General features: G+C 44.1%; 1 protein-coding gene across 1 annotated transcript; it reads left to right on the top strand.

Moving 5' to 3' along the window:
- Nucleotides 1–378: 378 nt before the first annotated feature.
- Nucleotides 379–18,040, top strand: NDUFB8 (NADH:ubiquinone oxidoreductase subunit B8). The gene is made up of 5 exons (XM_040362338.1): nt 379–537; nt 4,402–4,528; nt 12,678–12,777; nt 16,517–16,672; nt 17,861–18,040. The coding sequence occupies exons 1-5, from the start codon at nt 420–422 to the stop codon at nt 17,954–17,956; spliced, it is 597 nt and encodes a 198-aa protein (XP_040218272.1). The 5' UTR covers nt 379–419; the 3' UTR covers nt 17,957–18,040.
- Nucleotides 18,041–21,318: the final 3,278 nt, after the last annotated feature.

Genomic DNA, 21,318 nt, shown 5'->3' with positions numbered 1-21,318 from the left:
GCTGGAGGCAATTTACAGCAGACGCTAATTTTGGTAGCGTAATTATTAATGAGGAATGCAAGTTCCCTTCTAAAGAACATCATTTTTTTTATCTAGTGGTTATGGGTAAATTTCCACTTTAAAAAAGAGTTTGGCATTTTAGTTATACTTTTATTAGATACTTGGTCTCAGCATGGATGGACACACCTATTAAATAAAACCTACACATTTCCATGTGATATTTGGAACATTAATGCTTTCAGCACAGTGTGGGAATTCTATTTCCTATCTTTTGCTCTTTGAAGCTCAGGCTATTCAGTTTGCAGTCACAGTGCGCGCGCAGACGTGAATCATTTTGACCTCGCACGGCTCCCGTACGCTACGTTCGGACGTACTTCCTCAGCTGCACATGCGCAGTGCTGGTGGCCGGACTAGTAAACATGGCGGCGTTCAGAGCCGGGTTGTTGGCTGCTATGGCCCGCAGCGCTTCCCGGGTGCCCATCGCCGGGCGGAGGGCCGGAGCTGGCTGGTTGGTGCCCTATGCCAGTGTGAGAGCAGGTGGGTATAGGTGTGAAGTGTCAACTGTGAGACCCGGGGAGTCTGGAGACCTTCACCTTGGTAGGAGTCACCTTCAATATGACAGCCTGAGGATGGCTGGGCTGTCACTCCCACAGGAATGGCTCCATCAGGAGATACATGTTGTAAGCACTATATTACCTGGGAGATTTAGGCTCCATTCACACGGCATGTGTGTGTTATCTGCAGCTTCTTGCTAGAAGGAGATCTTCTCATAGTACTCGCATTTACTGCTCATTCACGCAGGCAGAAAAGAAAAAAACAACATGCGCCAGCGTCCATCATCAGGGGGTGCTGTCTCTTCCTGCTTTTTGCTGCCACCCCTTGGTTGTGGTGTATGGGCATCATCAGTGGGTGCTCTCTCTTCCTGGTTCTTGCTACCATCCCTCGGTTGTGCTGTGGTGCATGGGCATCATCAGGGGGCGCTGTCTCTTCCTGGTTCTTGCTGTCACCCCTCAGTTGTGCTGTGGCATATGGGCATCATGAGGGGGCGCTGTCTCTTCCTGTCACCCCTCAGTTGTGCTGTGGCATATGGGCATCATCAGGGGGCGCTGTCTCTTCCTGGTTCTTGCTGCCATCCCTCAGTTGTGCTGTGGTGCATGGGCATCATCAGGGGGCACGATCTCTTCCTGGTACTTGCTGCCACCCCTCAGTTGTGCTGTGGCGAATGGGCATCATCAGGGAATGCTGCAAGGACCAGGAAGAGGCAGTGGCCCCTGATGACATAAGTAGATGGTGGCACAGGACCTGGAGTATGGTGGCACATCTGCTGATTCCAGTTGTAAACAAATGCAGTAATTTTGATATTGGAGTAGAACTATAGGCACATTTGTATTTTAGATAGGATAAGGGAGGGTTATAACCCTTCAGATTTTTCAGAATGACTCTTTGGAAACCTTGATGAGGACAATTGAAGTAAGTGTTTGTAAGATTTAATGGAAAGCTCTGATATTTAAAAAATAAATAAATAAGTCAATTAAAGGGTTTGTAAAGGTAAAAAAAAAAAAAAACATTCCCTAAATAGCTTCCTTTACCTTAGTGCAGTCCTCCTTCACTTACCTCATCCTTCAATTTTGCTTTTAAATGTCCTTATTTCTTCTGAGAAATCCTCACTTCCTGTTCTTCTGTCTGTAACTCCACACAGTAATGCAAAGCTTTCTCCCTGATGTGGCGAAAACCTCTAGAGGGGGGAGGGGGCGAGCAGGAGTGTCAGGATGCCCACTAACACACAGCTCCTTTATCTGAAAAGTAGAGAGTGTCCTGACCCTCCTGCTCGCCCCCTCCCCCTCAAGAGGCTTTCTCCACACCAGGAAGAAAGCCTTGCATTACTGTGTGGAGTTACAGACAGAAGAACAGGAAGTGAAGATTTCTCAGAAGAAATAAGGACATTTAAAAGCGAAATGGAAGGATGAGGTAAGTGAAGGAGGACTGCACTAAGGTAAAGGAAGCTATTTAGGGAATGTTTGTTTTTTGTTTTTTTACCTTTTTTATAACCCCTTTAATGCTATATTGGTACATAAGGGGAGATAGAATTTTACGGGGAAAAAAAGGAAACTGAGGTAAACTTATCCTATCAGACGCCCTACCGACTCATCTATCTCCCTCTTTGCCTAAGTACCTATTTGGCTCCTGTTACTGATCCAGCATTGCCTCCCTTTTGCTTTTTGAAACTGAGGGCAGCGAAGCAATAGGCTCCTGCTGCTGTCATTCAAACTCCAGTGGGGAGTGGCTTATCACAGCTGTGTGTGTGTGTGTGTGTGTGTGTGTGTGTGTGTGTGTGTCTATAGACAGCCCACCTTGACAGCATGCATGGGTACCTCGTTGGCAACTAAGTTGCTACAGAAGGCACCCAAAGGATGATTGGGGACTGCCAGAAAATAAGGTACTGTATATACTCGAGTATAAGCCGAGTTTTTCAGCAATTTTTTTTTTTTTTTTGCTGAAAATGCCCCCCTCGGCTTATACTCGAGTCACCTTTTTGCACCCGATCTCCTGGACTTTGGGGACCCGATACCGGACGTCCGTAGGTTCTCTGGACCCCAAACTTGGCACACATGTAGTCCCACTCTTCCTCTACAAGTGTTGTTGTCTGGGGGACCTAGGACCGGGGAGCACCGATTTTTTTTTTTTTTTTTTTTTTTTTTTTTTTAAAGCCGGGCACACCTTCCATAAACTCCCATGTTAAACTAATTTCTCTGGTGACTTTGGGGACCTGGTACTGACCGGTCGTAGGTCCCCTGGACCTGGAACACATGTAGCCCCATTCTCCTCTACAAGTGTTCAAAATTTGTTGTCTAGGGGACCTACGGCTGGGGAGCACCGTTTTTTTTTTTTTTTTTTTTTTTTTCAAAGCCGGGCACCCCTTCCATAGACTCCCATGTTAAACGTTAGTCTAGTCATGGGCACAGCGAGGCATGCAGATGGACACCCTCGGCTTATACTCGAGTCAATACTTTTTCCCAGTTTTTTGTGGTAAAATTTGGCGCCTCGGCTTATATTCGGGTCGGCTTATACTCGAGGATATACGGTAAGTGACTTTTCTGTGCTATACAATTGCACAAAGCAGGCACGTATAAAATAAATAGTATTGCTTTAAATACCAAACGGATGCAACAGTGCTACATCCTCCCTAACATCCACAACACCAGGTAGTGGTACTCCAGTATATCCTTTATTGAAAAATGGGGGGGGTACAGATGATTCAAAAATGCAGCTTGTTTTGTCTGTCAGGCCTTAATCATGCCTGATTAAGGCAGGGTTTGACAAATGTTCTAGGAATCTAGGAGCCAGCTTAAAAAGTTAGGAGTCAGAAAACGCGCCCCGTCCCGCCAAGCTCGCGCGCAAAAGTGAACACATATTTGAGTAGCGCCCGCTTATGTAAACGAACGTCGTGTATGGAGATTTTAAAGGATAAAAGTTTGTCACCATTCCACGAGCGGACGCAATTTTGAAGCGTGACATGTTGGGTATTAATTTACTTGGCGTAACATTATCTTTCACGAGATATAAAAAAAATTGGGCTAACTTTACTGTTGTCTTATTTTTTTTTATTAAAAAGTGTATTTTTTTTTCCCCATAAAAGTGTGCTTGTAAGACCGCTGCGCAAATACGGTGTGACAAAGTATTGCAATGACCGCCATTTTATTCTCTAGGGTGTTAGAATAAAAAAAAATGTGTGTGTCTGTGTTCTAATTGGAGGGAAGGAGATGGCAGTGAAAAAACACATTAGAACTGTTTTATTTGTAATGCCAAACGGCCACCACAAGATGGCGCCAGATCACAGAAGGCCGCAAAGTTGCGGCCTCAATTACTGGCGGGCGCTAGGTCACAATATCTTGTCGCAATTGCGACCGTGCGCCCGGATTTTGTCGAGCCCTGGATTAAGGCCTGGCAGCCAAAATGTATTGCTGTTTTTATCAGCTGTCTACCCAATTTTTCAATAAGGAATATCCATTTGTGCTGATATATCAGAGTGCTGTGTTTTTCCTGTGGATTACACTTTAAATACAACTCTTAGTATTTTTGTACCGGTATCTTTTATTAATGCAAAGTGTAGACTCCAAAATCATTCAGTTACTGGAAATGGTTACGATGGCATAAAAATACTGCCATGATTTTGGTTTGGCTTTCCTTCTTTTTTTTTTCTTGTGATCAGATAACAAGTACCTCTGTGAAAACACAAATACCTTTTTTATTTTTCCATAGCTCCTATATACAGGCTAAATGATGGAATAGTCTGAGATGCAGGGTAATGTAAGGCTTGTAGTGTTACCTACAGCAAACCCTTAATGCCCCAGGATGTACTTTTGGTTTAAATGTTAACACTTGTTCTGCTTTTTCCTTCAGCTCATGATATGCCGCACCATCTGATGCCTGGACCCTGTCCCAAAACCCCAGAAGAAATGGCAGCTGCAGCTAAGAAATATAATTTGCCATTGGAGGATTATAAACCATACCCAGATGACGGAATGGGGTGAGCTTTAATGTTGTGCTACACAAGTGCAGATCACTTTTGGTATTAAAGCTGCTTATCCATTGACACATGCTGGGGTTCTATTCTTAGAGGTGTAAGTGCTATCAAATGTCTGCAAGCAGGCACTTGACAACACCTAAAGGGCTTCTGTTGTATTTTGACCAAAATGTTGGTGTCACAGAAGGAGGTAAGGGGCTATCTTTCAATGGTGACACCTGTAGATTTCCTCTAGATTCTCTCTTGTTTTAACAGGAAATTAGGGGAAACAGCCCACCGCAATTAAAGTATGTGTAAAGTCAAAATCTTTTCTAATGCTTGTTCACACTATGTCTGCATAGATCATCACAGGCCGAGGCACATAGAAAACAAAGTTATTTTGTGACTCTTCAGTAAAGTTAATCCTTTTGGCGCCAGCTTCTGCCAGCCTTTTAAGGGGTTCTGAAAGTTAGAGGTGCAGTTATGATCATGTGACCACTGTAATTTGCTGTTGCAGCGATCGCATGTTCATTGGCGTAAACAATGACCCAAGCTGCCGATCACCAAACAGTGGAACTGGGAGACGCGTATAGGTGTAATAATCAGCGTTCAGGCCCACCTGCAATGCTGTCAGATATGTGCATTTCACAAGGGGGAAGAAAAAGTAAACAGTGCAATTGGTTATAACACTGCACAGTGTATACGAATGCTCGTGTGTTTTAGTGTCATGGTGTGATCGAACACTTGGTTTCAATTAGAGAAGGGTTAAAACTTTTTATCAAGTTTCTTTAGGTTGTCTTTGTTCCACTGGGAAGAGTTGCATTTACTTCCTATCCTGAAGATGGAAATGGGAGGTATCTCTCCCAAATTAATGGACTTCCCATCTAAGAGGGGTTCAGGTGTCCCCTATTGGGGAATTTTGCCTCACTACTTTCTCTGGGGACATATCACACTTTTTGGGGTTTCCTTTGTCTGTCTTGGTGACAGTGGTTAGCAGGACAAATAGAGATGTGGCTCTCACTGAGGGGACACAGATGTCAACAAAAACTTGAGGGGTCTAATCTTTCTACACGTCATCTCAAATTTAGAAAAAAGCCTCTCTGTGAAATTTGTAGATTAAGGCCCCTTTCACATTGAGGTGTTTTTCTCAAATCGCCTTTCAGGACAACCTTGGAGAGAGCGCAGCTCCGCCTCTTCTGTAGGAAACACCCACAGGCTTTAAATCCCTCCTCTTCCACCATGGCTTCAGTTATTGTGTTTCCTCCGCCATGGTGGAAGCATCAGGTTGGAGCCAGGGAGCTGCGTTCTCTCCAAGGCTGGAGACAGGCTTTTCCCTCATTATTTTGCCTTTTTTGTAAGGTGTAACTGAACCATCCCAGCTCCTCCACTGTACCTTTAAGGGGGGATGCTCCGGAGTCCTCTGGTCTCGCCTGCTCACGGGAGCTTTAGGATCCATAGGGGACGCTGCGTCTGGTGCCCGGAGTCCGCAGGTTTTGACCCCGGTGGTCGGGCAGGTACCGTTTTCTTTAACAAGAAACATGCCCTGCATGTCGGTTCCGGGTCCCGGTCTGGCGGGTGACGTCACGCCGGCGACGCGGCGTTTCCTGTGGAGGCGTGGCGCTCGTGGCTCCTGGCGCCTGGAACGCAGGGACTAGGGGGCGGGTTCTCTGACCGGCGCTTCCGTTTCCGGCTCCTATTGATGACGCGGAGCCCGGGAAACTCAAAAGCCCAGCGTTTTTCCTCTACAGCTGTCTCTCTGCAATGGAGGAAAGAGTCACAGCGATGGCGGATGCAGGCGCCGTCAGCACCGGTCAGGCCCAGGTAAGAGGGGTACAATGGTGCCTTTATTCTTATCCTTATGGGCTTACTATTGTGTTTTGTTGTTTTCCTCCTCATGGGAGCCTGCTCTGCTCTGATGGAAGCTTATGCTGGGCCATCTAGCAGAAACACTGGTGGTTGCTATGTTTTATCTTTTTCTTAAGGGGACATTTTTTACTCTGGTGGTGGTATTAGCACGGTGGTGGTTTCCCTTGCTTAGCCAATAGGGCTTTGATTTAAATCAGTTTAATTTCTCGTTTCAGGAGAAAACTGCTAGTAAATCTAAACCAGCAAATCCACCAAGCCAAAGGAAATGTCCTTCCTGTAAAAACCCTTTGAGAGACTCTTGGCAGAAAGCAATGTGTAGATCATGTATTAAAGATCTAGTTGAAGAGGAATCTTCTCAACAAATTAAAGAATTATTTTCATCTGTCAAGGAACTCTCGGACTCACTTAGTTCAGTGAAATCCATGCTAGTGCAGAGTGCGGTCCATACTGAGCCCCAGCAACCACCAGCAAGCCCAAGAGCTTCCACCTCCAGGCCGGTAGTGGTGGACTCTGGGGATGAGGGGACAAGTACTCTTCCCTCACTTGTAGACTCTGAGGAAGAGGAAGAAGAGGATGCAGGCAGAACCTCTAAATATAAATTATCCCTGGAGGATGTGGATGAACTTTTAGGTGCAATCTACACTACCCTTGACATTCAGGAGGAAAGAGTACAACTATCAGTCCATGATAAAATGTACCAGGGTATGGATGACTCCAAACATAGAGTTTTTCCTGTCCATAAAGTGTTATCTGACACAGTTAAGAAAGAATGGAAAGACCCGGAAAAAGGTCCCTTCCTTCCTAAATCTCTTAAGAGAAGATTTCCCTTTGAAAACAAAGAAACTGAGGTTTGGAATAAGAAACCCAGAGTGGATGCTGCCTTTTCACAGGTTTCTAGAAGGACAGATCTGGCCTTTGAAGACATGGGGGTCTTGAAAGATGCGATGGACAAAAGAGCAGATGCTCTCCTTAAAAAAGCTTGGGACTCCGCATCCGCCAGCCTTAAACCAGCCATGGCTTCCACGGTGGTAGCAAGAAACCTGGAATGCTGGGTAGAGAAACTGAAGGGCCACATTGAAGCAGGCACCCATAGGAAAGACCTTTTAGACTCCTTTCCTCTAATCCTTAATGCAATTAAATACATGGCTGATGCATCAGCCGAATCAATTAAAATGGCAGCCAGATCCTCAGCACTTGTCAATTCAGCTAGGCGTGCAGTCTGGCTAAAAACGTGGTCAGGGGATACAGCCTCAAAGATTAAACTTTGTGGCATCCCTTTTTCAGGGGATTTTCTTTTTGGGCCAGACCTGGAAACAGTCTTAGATAGAACGGCCGATAAAAAGAAGGCTTTCCCAGCCAAGAAGAAACAGACGTTTAAAAAGAATTTTCGTGCTGTTCAACAACCCTACAAAAATAGAGAAGATGTCAACAAAAAACGTTGGATTCCTCAAAAGGGTAGGGGAAGAGGTGGGGTTCTCTTCAGATCTCCTCCAGATCAAAACCCTAAAGACAAATGACGCAACTACTCCAGTAGGGGGAAGACTGTCATCCTTTCTCCCTCAGTGGAGTCAAATATCCACAAGTCCTTTCGTGAAGAACATCATTTCACAAGGTTACAAACTGGAATTCTCGGAATGTCCGCCAAGCAGGTTTTACATTACAGCCCTTCCAAGAGACCAAGAAAAGGCTTCGGCCATGATGAACCTTTTACAGGATCTGATTCAACAAGAAGTCATTGTCCAGGTCCCGAAACAGCAGGAGGGTCGGGGGTTTTATTCCCATATATTTCTTGTAAAAAAACCTTCAGGCAAATACCGGTTGATTCTGAATCTAAAGATCCTGAACAGATCAATACGGTACAAACACTTCCGTATGGACACAATTTACTCCATCACAAAACTGTTGTCTCCAGGTTGCTTCATGGCATCCCTGGACCTAAGGGATGCCTATTTACATGTGCCAATAGCACCAGCCTCCCAAAAGTTCCTTCGCCTAGCCATCAGTCTGGGAACATCAGTATGGCATCTCCAATTCAGGGCCCTACCATTTGGCCTGTCATCTTCCCCCAGAGTTTTCACAAAGATTATGGCGGAAGCCCTGGAGCCTCTAAAACTGAGGGGGATCTCGGTCGTGCCATACCTGGACGACCTATTATTCTTCGCAGATTCCAGGGATCAGCTTGTGACGAACCTCCAAACGTCACAGACTCATCTCAAAAATCTAGGTTGGATTTTGAACTTAGAAAAATCGCATCTAGATCCCTCTCGGGAGATGAGGTTTCTGGGCTACACCCTAAACTCAGTAGTGCAAAAAGTGTTCCTGCCTCAGGAAAAGATAGACAAAATCTTTTCAGCAGTGGGTCAGATCCAGACGAACCTTTCAGTACCAGTCAGAACAGTTATGTCAGTTCTGGGCCTTCTTACAGCTACAATTCCGGCAGTCCAGTGGGCAAGACTGCATTCCAGACCACTTCAGAAAAACATCTTGCAGGTCTGGTCACACCAGGTGCCGTTCGAGAAGCGTTTCAGACTTTCTACGAAAGTGAAACGAGCACTATGGTGGTGGAGGGACCCCTCCAATCTAACGAAGGGTCTCCCATGGTTTTTTCCCCTGGACAAGCGTCTAACAACCGACGCAAGCTCCTGGGGTTGGGGAGCCCACCTGGAGGGTCAAACCGCTCAAGGCAAGTGGTCAAAAATAGAGGCAAGAAAATCGTCAAATTGGCGAGAATTGAAAGCCATTCATTTGGGTCTGATAGCTTTTCAACAGGAGGTCAAAGGACATCATGTACAGATTCTGTCAGACAATACGACAGCAGTGATCTATGTGTTAAAACAAGGGGGAACCAGGAGCCAAGGGCTCATGGACTTAGCCAATCAACTTCTGTCATGGGCGGAAATAAATGTGGCCTCCCTATCGGCAGTCCACCTGAAGGGATCACAAAATCTCCTAGCAGATCTGCTAAGCAGAAAAAGAGTGGTGGAAGCAGAATGGAGTCTGAACCAGGAGGTGTTCGATATAATATCGGAGGAATGGGGACATCCCCAAGTGGACCTATTTTCAAGTCAACAAAATGCGAAGGTCCAGGAATTCTTTTCAATTCACAGAATGGATCAGGCAGTGGGGATAGATGCCCTGGCACACCCATGGAATTACCGGCTGTGTTACGCCTTTCCCCCTTTTCCACTAATCCCTCTGGTCCTAAGGAAATTCAGGGAGGAGAACACCAACTTGCTCCTGATCGCTCCTTTTTGGCCAAAAAGGCCTTGGTTTGCAACACTTTTGAACCTGGCCTCAAAACCTCCCTGGAGATTACCATACAGGAAGGATCTATTGACACAGGGCTCTGTGTGCCATCCGGAAGCAAGCAGGCTACATCTAACTGCTTGGTTTCTGAAGAAGACCTTCTAAAATCTAAAGGACTTTCTGATAAAGTAGTTAAAACTCTACTATCAAGTAGAAAAGAGGTAACTAGGTCCATCTACCTCAAGGTATGGAAGAAATTTAACTCTTGGTGTTCTTCCAAAAGTTTTGAAATCAAGAGTACTATTTCAGTTCTGGAATTTCTCCATGAAGGAATGGAGAAAGGTCTAGCCGCCAGCACCCTGAAAACACAGGTAGCGGCTCTCTCAGTTTATCTTGAAAGATCTTTATCCAAAGAAACTTTAATTTCTAGATTTTTTAGGGCTCTGGCTCGAAATAGACCGATAGCCCTCAAAGTTTTCCCTTGTTGGGACTTATCTATTGTTTTGCAAGGTCTCACGGGAGCTCCGTTTGAACCTTTACAGAGTGCATCGTTAAAAAGTTTAGTTCTCAAAACAATTTTTTTAGTTGCCATTACATCAGCAAGGAGAATCAGTGAGCTCCAAGCTCTAGCAATTAAGGAACCCTTCCTTAGAGTTTTGCCAGACCGAGTGGTCCTTCAAACGGATCCAGCCTTCCTACCGAAAGTGGCCTCAACTTTCCATCGGTCGCAAGAAATAATTCTACCAACATTTTCCTCAGTTCCGGCTAATGCAGGAGAAGAAGCTTTCCATACACTGGATGTAAGGAGATGTCTGTTACAGTTCCTTTCCGTCACCAAGGAGTTCAGGAAATCAAACGCTCTTTTTGTGGTATTCTCTGGTTCCCGTAAAGGGGAAAAAGCTTCTAAGAGTACGCTCGGTAGATGGCTTAGACAAGCAATTTCTGAAGCCTATCAAGCAAAAGGAGAAGTTCCTCCTTCTGGGATCGCTGCTCATTCTACAAGGTCAACCGCAGTTTCCTGGGCCGAAAGGGCCGGTGCTACGCCTGATCAGATCTGTAAGGCTGCTACTTGGTCCAGTTTCTCAACTTTTATTCGGCACTACAGGTTGGACTTGCTGTCGGCCGCAGATCAAGCCTTCGGCAGGAAGGTACTGCAGGCAGTAGTCCCACCCTAGGGTAAGTTACTTGGTTATCCTCTCCAAGGTTGTCCTGAAAGGCGATTTGAGAAAGGCCTAGTTAGACTTACCGGTGACGGTATTTCTAAGAGCCTTTCAGGACAACCGCTATTTCCCTCCCTAAATGTGTATAAAAAAGTAAAGTATGTATCTATCATGGTGTTGTGGTTCTCTGTGCTTTGTTTTCCAGTGCCGGAGGCCACACAATAACTGAAGCCATGGTGGAAGAGGAGGGATTTAAAGCCTGTGGGTGTTTCCTACAGAAGAGGCGGAGCTGCGCTCTCTCCAAGGTTGTCCTGAAAGGCTCTTAGAAATACCGTCACCGGTAAGTCTAACTAGGCCTTTCATGCGGTACAGCGCTAAAAATAGCGCTGCTATACCGCATGAAAAAATCATGCCCTGCAGCCTTCAATGTGAAAGCCCGAAGGCTTTCACACTGAAGCGGTGCAGTAGCAGGACCGCTCCAAAAGTCCTGCTAGCCGCATCTTTGGAGCGGTATAGGAGCGGGGTGTTTACCGCTCCTATACCGTGCCTTCCAATTGAAATCAATGGGAAACCGCGGTAATACCGCCCGCAATGCGGGCGGTATTAACCCTTTTTCGGCCGCTAGCGGGGGTTAAAACCTCACTGCTAGCACCCGAATATTGCGGTAAATACGACGGTATATCGGCGCTAAAAATAGCGCGGCTATACCGTCACCGCACCTCCGCTGCCCAATGTGAAAGCAGCCTTACTCCTTCAAGAAGCATCACAATTTTGTCTTTTTTTTTCTTTTTTTTTTTTTCTTCAAGGCTGAGCAAAGTTTTATGGTATGCAGCAGCTGGTGGTTTAACCTTTCTTCTACTGTCACCCGTTCAGGGCAAAGTAACAGGTTTTCTTATAAGCCCAACCACCCTATCTGCTGATACTCTTAGATGGAAGTCCAAACCCTGTGCATATTTTGTGTCAGGTTAACTTTTCTCTTTCCTCCTCCTCCTCCTCCTCGTGTGTTTGGTGAATTGACTGCTCTGTTCTGAGAACTGCATCCTTGGAGGAAGTTGGATGCACCTGTTCACTTGCAGTATAATGACTGGGTATTTAAAGAGGGTTCCATTCGGAGAAAGTTGGCTGTCCCTCCACGCTTGGATGGACTGGGTATTTACAGAGGACTTCAATGGGGTGAAGTTGGATGCTTCTCCAGAATTAGATGGATTGGATATTTACAGAGGGATTCAATCACAGGAAATTAAATGTTCCTCCACACTTGGATGGATTTGGTATCTAAAGAGAACTCCAGTGGTAGGAAGTTGGATGCCCCTCCACACTTGGATGAATCGGATATTTATGGAGGGCTCCAATGGTATGAAGTTGAATATCCCTCCACGCTTGAATGGACTAAGTATTTACAAAGGGCTCCAGTGAGAGGACGTTGGATGCTCCTCCACATTTGGATGGATAAGGTATTTACATAGGGCTCCAATGGAGTGAAGTTTGATGCTCCTCCACACTTGGATGGACTGGATATTCACACCGGGCTCCAGTGGAGTGACAGGGCAGCAGAGCAAAGGTAAGTATAAGTGATTGAAGGATTTCTCTTACAAGAGTGCTTGTCACCTTTTTCATGTTTGAGCAAATTGACAGATTTTCTTTAGGAACAGTGGGCAGTTGCTGTTGGGTGGTGCATTTTTCTATGTGCCTACTTGAAAGAGGCTTCTGAATGGATTTATCACATACACACATAGCACTCTATAAAATGTTTTTGTATTTAAGGCTGTAATTTAATGTTGATTTGATATTTTTTTTTTTATTTTTTTTATTTTTTTATCCTGTCTCACATATTTGATGCTTTTATAATTTGGCAATGTCAAATGCATCTTTGTAAATATTATTTTTGTAATCTTTTCCAGTTATGGAGATTATCCAATGCTTCCTGAAAAGTCACAGGAAGAAAGAGATCCATGGTACATGTGGGACCATTCTGATTTTAGGAGAAATTGGGGAGAGACGGTAAGGAGTTGGTTATTAACCTTGATAAAGAAATATATATATATTTTTTTCACAATGCCATAACGACAATTAAAATAAACCTGTCCTATTGTAACAGTTCTGGCACCTGTTCTTGTCTATGCTTAGATGCTGAAAAGTCATCAAACCTAGGGTAACTCATGCTTCAGTGTCAAAGGTTGATCTTCTGTGCACCACTTTCTGCTATCACTATTTGTCAGTATGTCTGAGGCCCCGTACAGACTATCGGACAGTCCGATGAAAACGGTCCGCCGGGAGATTTCGGTCTGATGGCTGTACACACCATCAAACCGAAATCCGCGCGGACAGAGAACGCGGTGACGTAGACGACGTTCTCTATCGCGCGAGTTCAATGCTTCAAATCAATTCATGCACAGGATTTCTGTCCGCTGGACAGCTTCCCAGCGGACATGTTTCTTAGCATGCTAAGAAACATTTGTCCGCTAGAAATCTGTGCGCTAGCCTGTACACACGATCGGATCTGTCCGCTGACACTGGTCGGCAGACCAGTTTCAGCGGACATGTCCGGTCGTGTGTACGAGGCCTGAAAGTCACTAAAAAAACAATAGTGAAGTTTGGGCGTATTTAGTAGACGGTCCAGAGATGGATACAATAGAGCCGCCTGGGGACCCCAGCACACTTGAGCAGCGCTCTAAGATATGTGCAGGTACCTGATTTCATATCCCTGGCAGTCTATGATTGGAGACATCATAGGTTTGCAGTATAAGATAGGTGTGACATTTGAAATGGCGCTCCACCATTGAAATTAACGGGTTGCCCTATGTGTGTCACAGGAAAAACGAGACACAAAACGTTCACTCCCGCTATGCTAGATGCGAATGGGTCCCGAAAGTTAAATTGGTGCGATAACACAAGAACAATGAGGCTCTATTCACATCTTTGTGTTTCCTTGCATTTCAGAAATGCGCTGCGCCAAAAATCGCAGTAAAAAACGCACCAAGCTCTGCTCGAAAACAAAGTTCTGAAGCTTCTTTGGGGCATTTGCTGCGAATAGGGCAACCCATTCAGGTGGGTGGGCTGCCCTATGTGTGATGAGTGAAAATGCTCCAAAACAAAAACTACTGCATGTGGGAATGCGAGTTCCCGCTATGCAGAGTTGTGAATTGGGTTTGACAGCTGAGTGTTTCTGTCCACTCCATCCTATGTACTTGTATAAAGATGGCCATACACTATGGAATATGTGTATTTAGTGAGGATGATCACTGACTGCATTTCATTTAAAAAATGTGCAGCTGGGAATGGGAGGGTGGATGATGCGGGGTGTATGCTGATGAGGTCAGCTGGTCAACTCCTTCCTGTGTCATAACCTACAGTCTGCAAGGACAGAGGCAATCAAAAAAAGTACATGAATACTATATTGGTGCATAGGGGAGCTGGAATTTAGATAAAAAAAAATAAAAAAAGGTGAACTTGGCTTTTAACCACTTAAGGACCGCCTAACGCCGATATACGTCGGCAGAATTGCACAGCTGGGCACAATCGCGTACCTGTACGTGATTGTTAAATGTCCGAAGCGCCGCGGGACCCGATCGCCGCCGAGTCCCGCAATCGGTCCCTGGAGCTGAAGAACAGGGAGAGGTGTGTGTGTGTGTGTGTGTGTAAACGCACCTTCCCCGTTCTTCACAGTGGCGCTGTCATTGATTGTCTGTTCCCTGATATAGGGAAAGGCGATCAATGACGTCACACGTCCAGCCCCCCCCCTACAGTTAGAAACAGATATGAGATCACACACAACCCCTACAGCGCCCCCTAGTGGTTAACTCCCAAACTGCAATTGTCATTTTCACAGTAAACAATGCATTTTATAGCATTTTTTGCTGTGAAAATGACAATGGTCCCAAAAATGTGTCAAAATTGTCCGATGTGTCCGCCATAATGTCGCAAAAAAATAATAAATAAAAAATCGCTGATCGCCGCCATTAGTAGTAAAAATAAAAAATAAATTATTAATAAAAATGCAATAAAACTATGCCCTATTTTGTAAACGCTTTAAATTTTGCGCAAACCAATCGATATATACGCTTATTGTGAATTTTTTTTTTTTTTTTTTTTTTTTTTACCAAAAATATGTAAAATACGTATTGGCCTAAACTAAGGGGGGAAAAAACGTTTTTTTTATATATTTTTGGGGGATATTTATTATAGCAAAAAGTAAAAAATATTGCATTTTTTTTTTTTTTTCAAAATTGTCGCTTTATTTTTGTTTATAGCGCAAAAAATAAGAACTGCAGAGGTGATCAAATACCACCAAAAGAAAGCTCTATTTGTGGGGAAAAAAGGACGCCAATTTTGTTTGGGAGCCACGTCGCACGTCCGCGCAATTGTCAGTTAAAGCGACGCAGTGCCGAATCGCAAAAAGGGGCCTGGTCCTTTACCTGCATATTGGTCCGGGTCTTAAGTGGTTAAAGTGGTTCTAAAGGCAGAAGGTTTTTTTTATCTTCATGCATTCTATGCATGAAGATAAAAAGCCTGTGTGCCTCCAGCCCCCCTAATACTTACCGGAACCCCATCTCAAACCAGCGATGTTGCATGAGAGTCATGAAGGCACCATTGGCTCTCACTGCTGTCAAAGTTAGTGAGCCAATGAAGAGAGAGGGGGAGGGGCCGAGCCGAGGCTCGGTGTCTAAATGGTCACTCAGAGCCTCAGCTCGGGTACCCCCATCAAAAACTGCTTGCTGTGGGGGCAGGAGGGAGGGGTCAGGAGTGCCAACAAGGGACCTGAGAAGATGAGGATCTGGACTCCTCCCAAGCCCTGCACTTTAGTATAGGGGTGTCTAAACTTTTGACATTCCTGGGCCACATTGGAAGAAGAGGAATTGTCTTGCGCCACACATAAAATACTTTAACAATAAGGAGAGCTGATGAGCAGCTCCTCCTGCAGCTCTCTGGGCAGGTGTTGCTGCCAGGCCCGTTCACTACAATGTTACCCGTAGCCACACCTATTCGGGGTTCTCTGCACAGCCAGCGATTTAACCTGTGGTGATGGCTGCTGGACGCAGACAAAGTGCGCCCAGCAGTGACCACCGCAGGTAATCGCTGTTTGTGTAGAGAGCCCCGAATAGGTGTGGCTGCTGCCGATCTGTCATTATAATAAACTGGGCTGGCAGTTACACCTATTGCACATACCTGCTGAGAGTCGCAAGAGGAGCTGCCGCTACAATTTGCATTGGCCCTAATCGCCGGGGTAAATGTTCTGATGTATGTGCTGTGTGGGGAGGTTTCAGTGAGCCTTTGGTGGGACACAATTGAAATCAAGCAGCACCCCTGGCATTCCTCCGGATATGCATTTACCTGGCTTGTCAATGTAGGCTGCTATGTTTGCATGGTATCCCCAGCGCCACTAAATTTGTGCATGGTTCGGACTTGTCTGTGTCGGATCCCCAGCGTCTCCCCGGATGGGCCCTGGCCACATGCTTAACTCTCTGGGGCTGTGGGTTGGACACCCCTGCTCTAGTGAGTGCTGGAGGAGCAGAGAGTCTTTGCTCCAAGCAGACCAAGAGCTGAGTGATCAACGGTTATGTGAACACTCAATTCTCTGCCTTTGAGTCAATGTGGAGTAGCTGTAGCATAATATGGATGCTTCTGCATTGAGGTAAGCGTGTTTATTTTATAAACCCATATTTCTCCTTTTTAAATTATACTGATGTAAAAAAATGTACTGCTATACACTGGTATAAAATGTTTTTTATTTTTTTTACAGCTGCACTGGGACTTTGATAAGTACCTCCGGAATCGAGTTGATACTTCACCAACCCCTGTACCCTTTAACCGGATGCTTAAATTGTACCTTGGGTTCATTGCCTTTATGGCACTTATGTTCTACCTTGGAGAGGTGTTTCCATCTTATGCTCCAGTTGTAAGTATTGGATATTTTTTACATTGTACAATCTGCTGTTTGGAGATATTGTATTAAACCAAATCTATTGTAGCCAGTATTTAAAATGAAAAGCCGCTAGTCTACAAATGCTTTCAGCAGCCTGCAGTCCCTGCCTGTTGCTGCCACCAAATCCTTGGAACATTCTGGCAAAGGTCCAGCACTTGTAATCTTATGTTCTACATTTGCACACATTTTATTAGTCTGCATTTAAGTGTGAAAAAGAAAACCTACATTGAGGCTTTTGAAATCAAAAAATGCATACAGTTACTACAATACATTTTTCACAATGGTTATCCTTTAAGATGCCAGTAGCCACGAGATAACCTGTTTAGCTCAGCTGATTATTTTATGTATGGGGTGGCCAGCTATGGTTAGTGCTGACCTTCTCTGCTCCTCACTACTTGACATAAATGTCTCCTATTTTTTTGGCTGAAAAATCACATTGATAGACACTTGCATTTCTGCACAATGCAATTTTGAGTAAGAGCAGATGAGTCATGTAGCATTTACTTCCTGGAATTCATCTGCACTTAGCTCAGGCATTCATGCAGCAAAGTGTGCTTGGCTGAGAACCCCCTGAAGACTCCTGGGATGTATGACATAATTTTGCTAGGCCTGGAAACCAGGAAGTAGCTGCAGAAATGTACAAAATTTAAAAGGGCTGCCCTACATGTGACAAACCTGCCAAAGAAACTCATGTACCCTTTTGGGTGTTGAGCTTTGCTTGTTTTTATTTTAACTGCGCGTTTGTTGCATGTCTGCTTGCTGCATTTTGGTTTCATTACCAATAAATGGCAGTGCAATTTGTGAATGCATTCTTTTGTTCACGTTCACAGAATGCTCAAATGTGAAAGCAGCGTAAAAGTACCTGAAAGCCACACCCAAGGCTTTTTTTTTTTTTCTAAAGAGGTAGTAAACCCTTAAAAAAAATGCTGAAAAGGCTTTGACATTTCTGCATACTTTTGTTCCAGCTCAGTAGAAAAGCTTAGTGGGCCAGCATACAGTAACCTGTTCAGCAGTGGCGGCACCCTTGTTTTCTTATGAACTGGTTTACATTTAAGCTCTTATAACCTAAACTATTATCCAAAATGGTATCTTGCTATTGCTCATGTCATATATAATATATATTAAAGTCTGAATTGAAAATTTCATTTTGTCCCATTTTAGGCTCCCAAACAATATCCATACAACAACCTGTACTTGGAGCATGGTGGGGATCCTTCCAAAGCACCTCCTGAAACCAAACACTATGAATTCAAATAGATTGGTAGAATCTAATTCCTGCTGTATGCCTAGTCTTCTTAATACAATAAAGTGGCACTCTAACAAGTATTTATTAAGAATATATGAATGTGTGTATTCTTATGGCATTGGGGGATGTGCTGCATAGTACAACATGAAAGGACGACAGTAAATCCAGTCGGTGTGCAAGAGGTGACTGTAATGGGTTATGCATGGACTTCAGTTTAGAGGATTTCCTGACCTGCTTGCTGTTATCAGCAGGATGTTTGAAATGTATTGATGGTCAAAATGTAAAATCATATATTTGCCCATTGTATTTCAATTATTTCTAGCCTACTCCTATTGATCTTTAAATTAGTAAATTTACTTGTGACGATCCTCACACTTTTACCTCTTTGAATTTTGCAACACATATTTACTATATCCTGTGAGTAGGCACTGCTGTGTCACACATTTCACAGAGCCTGTTTTCTGAACTACAGAAGGGCTCAGAGGAGGAGTTTCAGGAGGTGGAGTCACTATTACGGGAATCACTGCTTGCAAGACACCATGGGATGTGTAGTTCTTAGAAATCGAAAGTAAAAAGCTGCAAAGCATGCAGGGATTTGTGAAAAGTGATAGACAGGCAGCACTCCTAATAAGAAATGGGTTTTCTGGGTTGGATTTCCAAATACTATTGTTTGTATTGCTAATACAATCCTGATGTTATAAAATGAAAGTGTATTATGTGACCATAGATGTCCTATAAAGACGCATTACTAATCCAAAATGATGAGTGTTATAAAATGCACTCTCTGTAGATTGCTATTAGAGCGAAGACTCTGACCACTAGCAGTAGACCCAGGATTTATGTCTTCCCTAGTGTTTTTGCTTCAGTTTCATAGAACATTTTTGAGAAACAATGAAGATAGAATGGTGCTTATGCTGCAGTGATGACAAAGAGCCTGATGTTTCAAAGTGTTCTTGCTGAGATCTGGAGTCAGTTCCCGACAGTCACTTATGCGGTTCAGACTTCAGGGAATGTTTGAATCTGATTGGTGTTAGAAGGGAAGTGGCTCCACTTCTTGGTAATTATTGATGCATCAGGCTTCATGATTAGATCATCATAACAAGTCAGGGAAAAAGTATATTTCTAAGCATATTACATCCGTGAATGATTCACTGAGCTGCTGTAAATAGTACAGTCATCATACTGATCACACACACAACTGGAATTCTGCCTACATCTAATGTCACTACAGGAAGGACTATACTGTAGTTTATAAGTAATGGTGCATTGTCCACATATTGCAAACACCGGAATAATATAAAATTTAGATGAAGAAAAAGGGAGTTGAGAATAGAAATAAACCTAATAAACAGTCAAAATGTTTACTAAGAGGGGCAGAGAGACTGAAACTAGAATACAAGATTCGCACAATAAGAACCCTTTCACATGGGCGTCTGTGTGTTCATTTTTTCCTCCTGTCCGTTGACGGGTGGAAAACAGACACCCATTTATTTCTATGGACAAGCAGATGATCATCTGTTGGCATCCGCCTTTGTTAAAATCCGTGAAACGGGGAAAAAAAAGAGAGCCGGGGGTGACCTGGCACAACCACCATGACATGCCTCCATCCCTATTATACAAGGACATAAAAAAGAGCAATAGTCTTGGGACTTTAAATGAAACATGTAAAAATTTGCTTGGACAATCAAGATTATGAAATGTTTTAATCTCAAAATACGTGATATAGATCTTATATGATATGGCTAGTGTAGGCCCTAAAAAGAGCTGACACATAATTGGTAAAATGCATTCATGATAGGCCAATACATGATGATATTGTCATAAACAAATACATGATGGATATACAATGAAAGAATCAGACTGTCTCGACATTATAAAACTCATGTTTTGTGGCTCCTGTCCACTCATCAGGAGTATAATGCCAAAAGTGTCTGTAAATATAAGTAAGAAATGTATGCGGGTGAAAATTTCCTTATATTGAACGAGGAAGAAAAGATCTTAAAGGGACAAGAGGTCTGATACTTGCATGTCAGCTCAAAAAATTGTAAGAGGGGGAAAAGGGGGAGTCGGAAGCAGTGTCTGACCTGGGGCTGAGGCAGGAACAAAACCTAACAGACCAGGGGAACAGCCACTAAGCAGGCTGGGTTTCTAAGTGTGGTCCATATAAAATGAGGATTAAGGGGGACACATCTAACCCACATGGATCTGAAAAAAATACACATAGGTGTAAAGCAGGGTTTGACAATTTGTTTGGAAGTTAGGAGCCAGAAAACGTGCCCCGTCCCGCCGAGCTTGCGCGCAGAAGCAAACGCATACGTGAGTAGCGCCCGCATATGTAAACGGTGTTCAAACGACACATGTGAGGTATTGCCGCGATTGGTAGAGCGATGGCAATAATTCTAGCCCTAGACCTCCTCTGTAACTCAAAACATGCAACCTGTAAAAAAATAATTTAAACGTCGCCTATGGAGATTTTAAAGGGTAAAAGTTTGTCGCCATTCCACGAGCGGACACAATTTTGAAGCGTGACATGTTGGGTATCAATTTACTTGGCGTAACATTATCTTCACAATATAAAAAAAAAATTGGCTAACTTTAATTTTGTCTTATTTTTTTTATTAAAAAAAAAGTGCGCTTGTAAGACTGCTGCGCAAATTACGGTGTGACAGAAAGTATTGCAACAACCGCAATTTTATTCTCTAGGGTGTTGGAATAAAAAATGTATATAATGTTTGGGGGCTCTAATTAGAGGGAAGGAAATTGCAGTGAAAACACTGGGGAAGCTCCATTAGAATTGGTTTATGCCAACAGCCACCACAAGATGGTGCCAGATCACAGAAGGAAGCATAGGCCTGCAGAAGGCCGCGGCCTCAATTACCGGCCGGCGCGGCCCGATGCGATCACGAGGTGGGGGCGCACGGAGACACACAATGGGGTATCCTGTGTCTCCGTGCACCCCAACCTTCTGTGTTGCGCTGGCCAGTAATTGAGGCCGCGGCCTTCTGCAGGCCTAAGCCTCCTTCCCCGGGCGCCAGGTCGCTAATTCTGGTCGCGATTGCGCCCGGGCGCCCAGATTTTGTCGAACCCTGGTGTGAAAGCAAAATGTTGATGGATAAAAAAAAAGACACCCATGTTTTTCTATGGGCAAGCGGATGATCATCTGTCTTCGTTTAAAAGCCCTATTTTTCTTCAGTTTAAAAAACAAAACCTGAACCTAAATTGATGCCAACAGACAAACAGTCCGTTTTTGCATTCGTTGTTAGGGGCCAGCACCACTGAGAGCTGAATGCAAAAACAATTGCCAATAATAAAAAGAGAAAAGAAAATTGCCAAAGTGTAAAAAAAATTATCTGAACATGCAGCTGGGCCAGAT

This window comes from Rana temporaria, chromosome 8 (genome assembly GCF_905171775.1).
Source record: "Rana temporaria chromosome 8, aRanTem1.1, whole genome shotgun sequence".
In the NCBI taxonomy this organism is placed as follows: Eukaryota; Metazoa; Chordata; class Amphibia; order Anura; family Ranidae; genus Rana; species Rana temporaria.
Note: the sequence above shows the minus strand (reverse complement) of the source record. Positions and strands in the feature narration are given on the sequence as shown.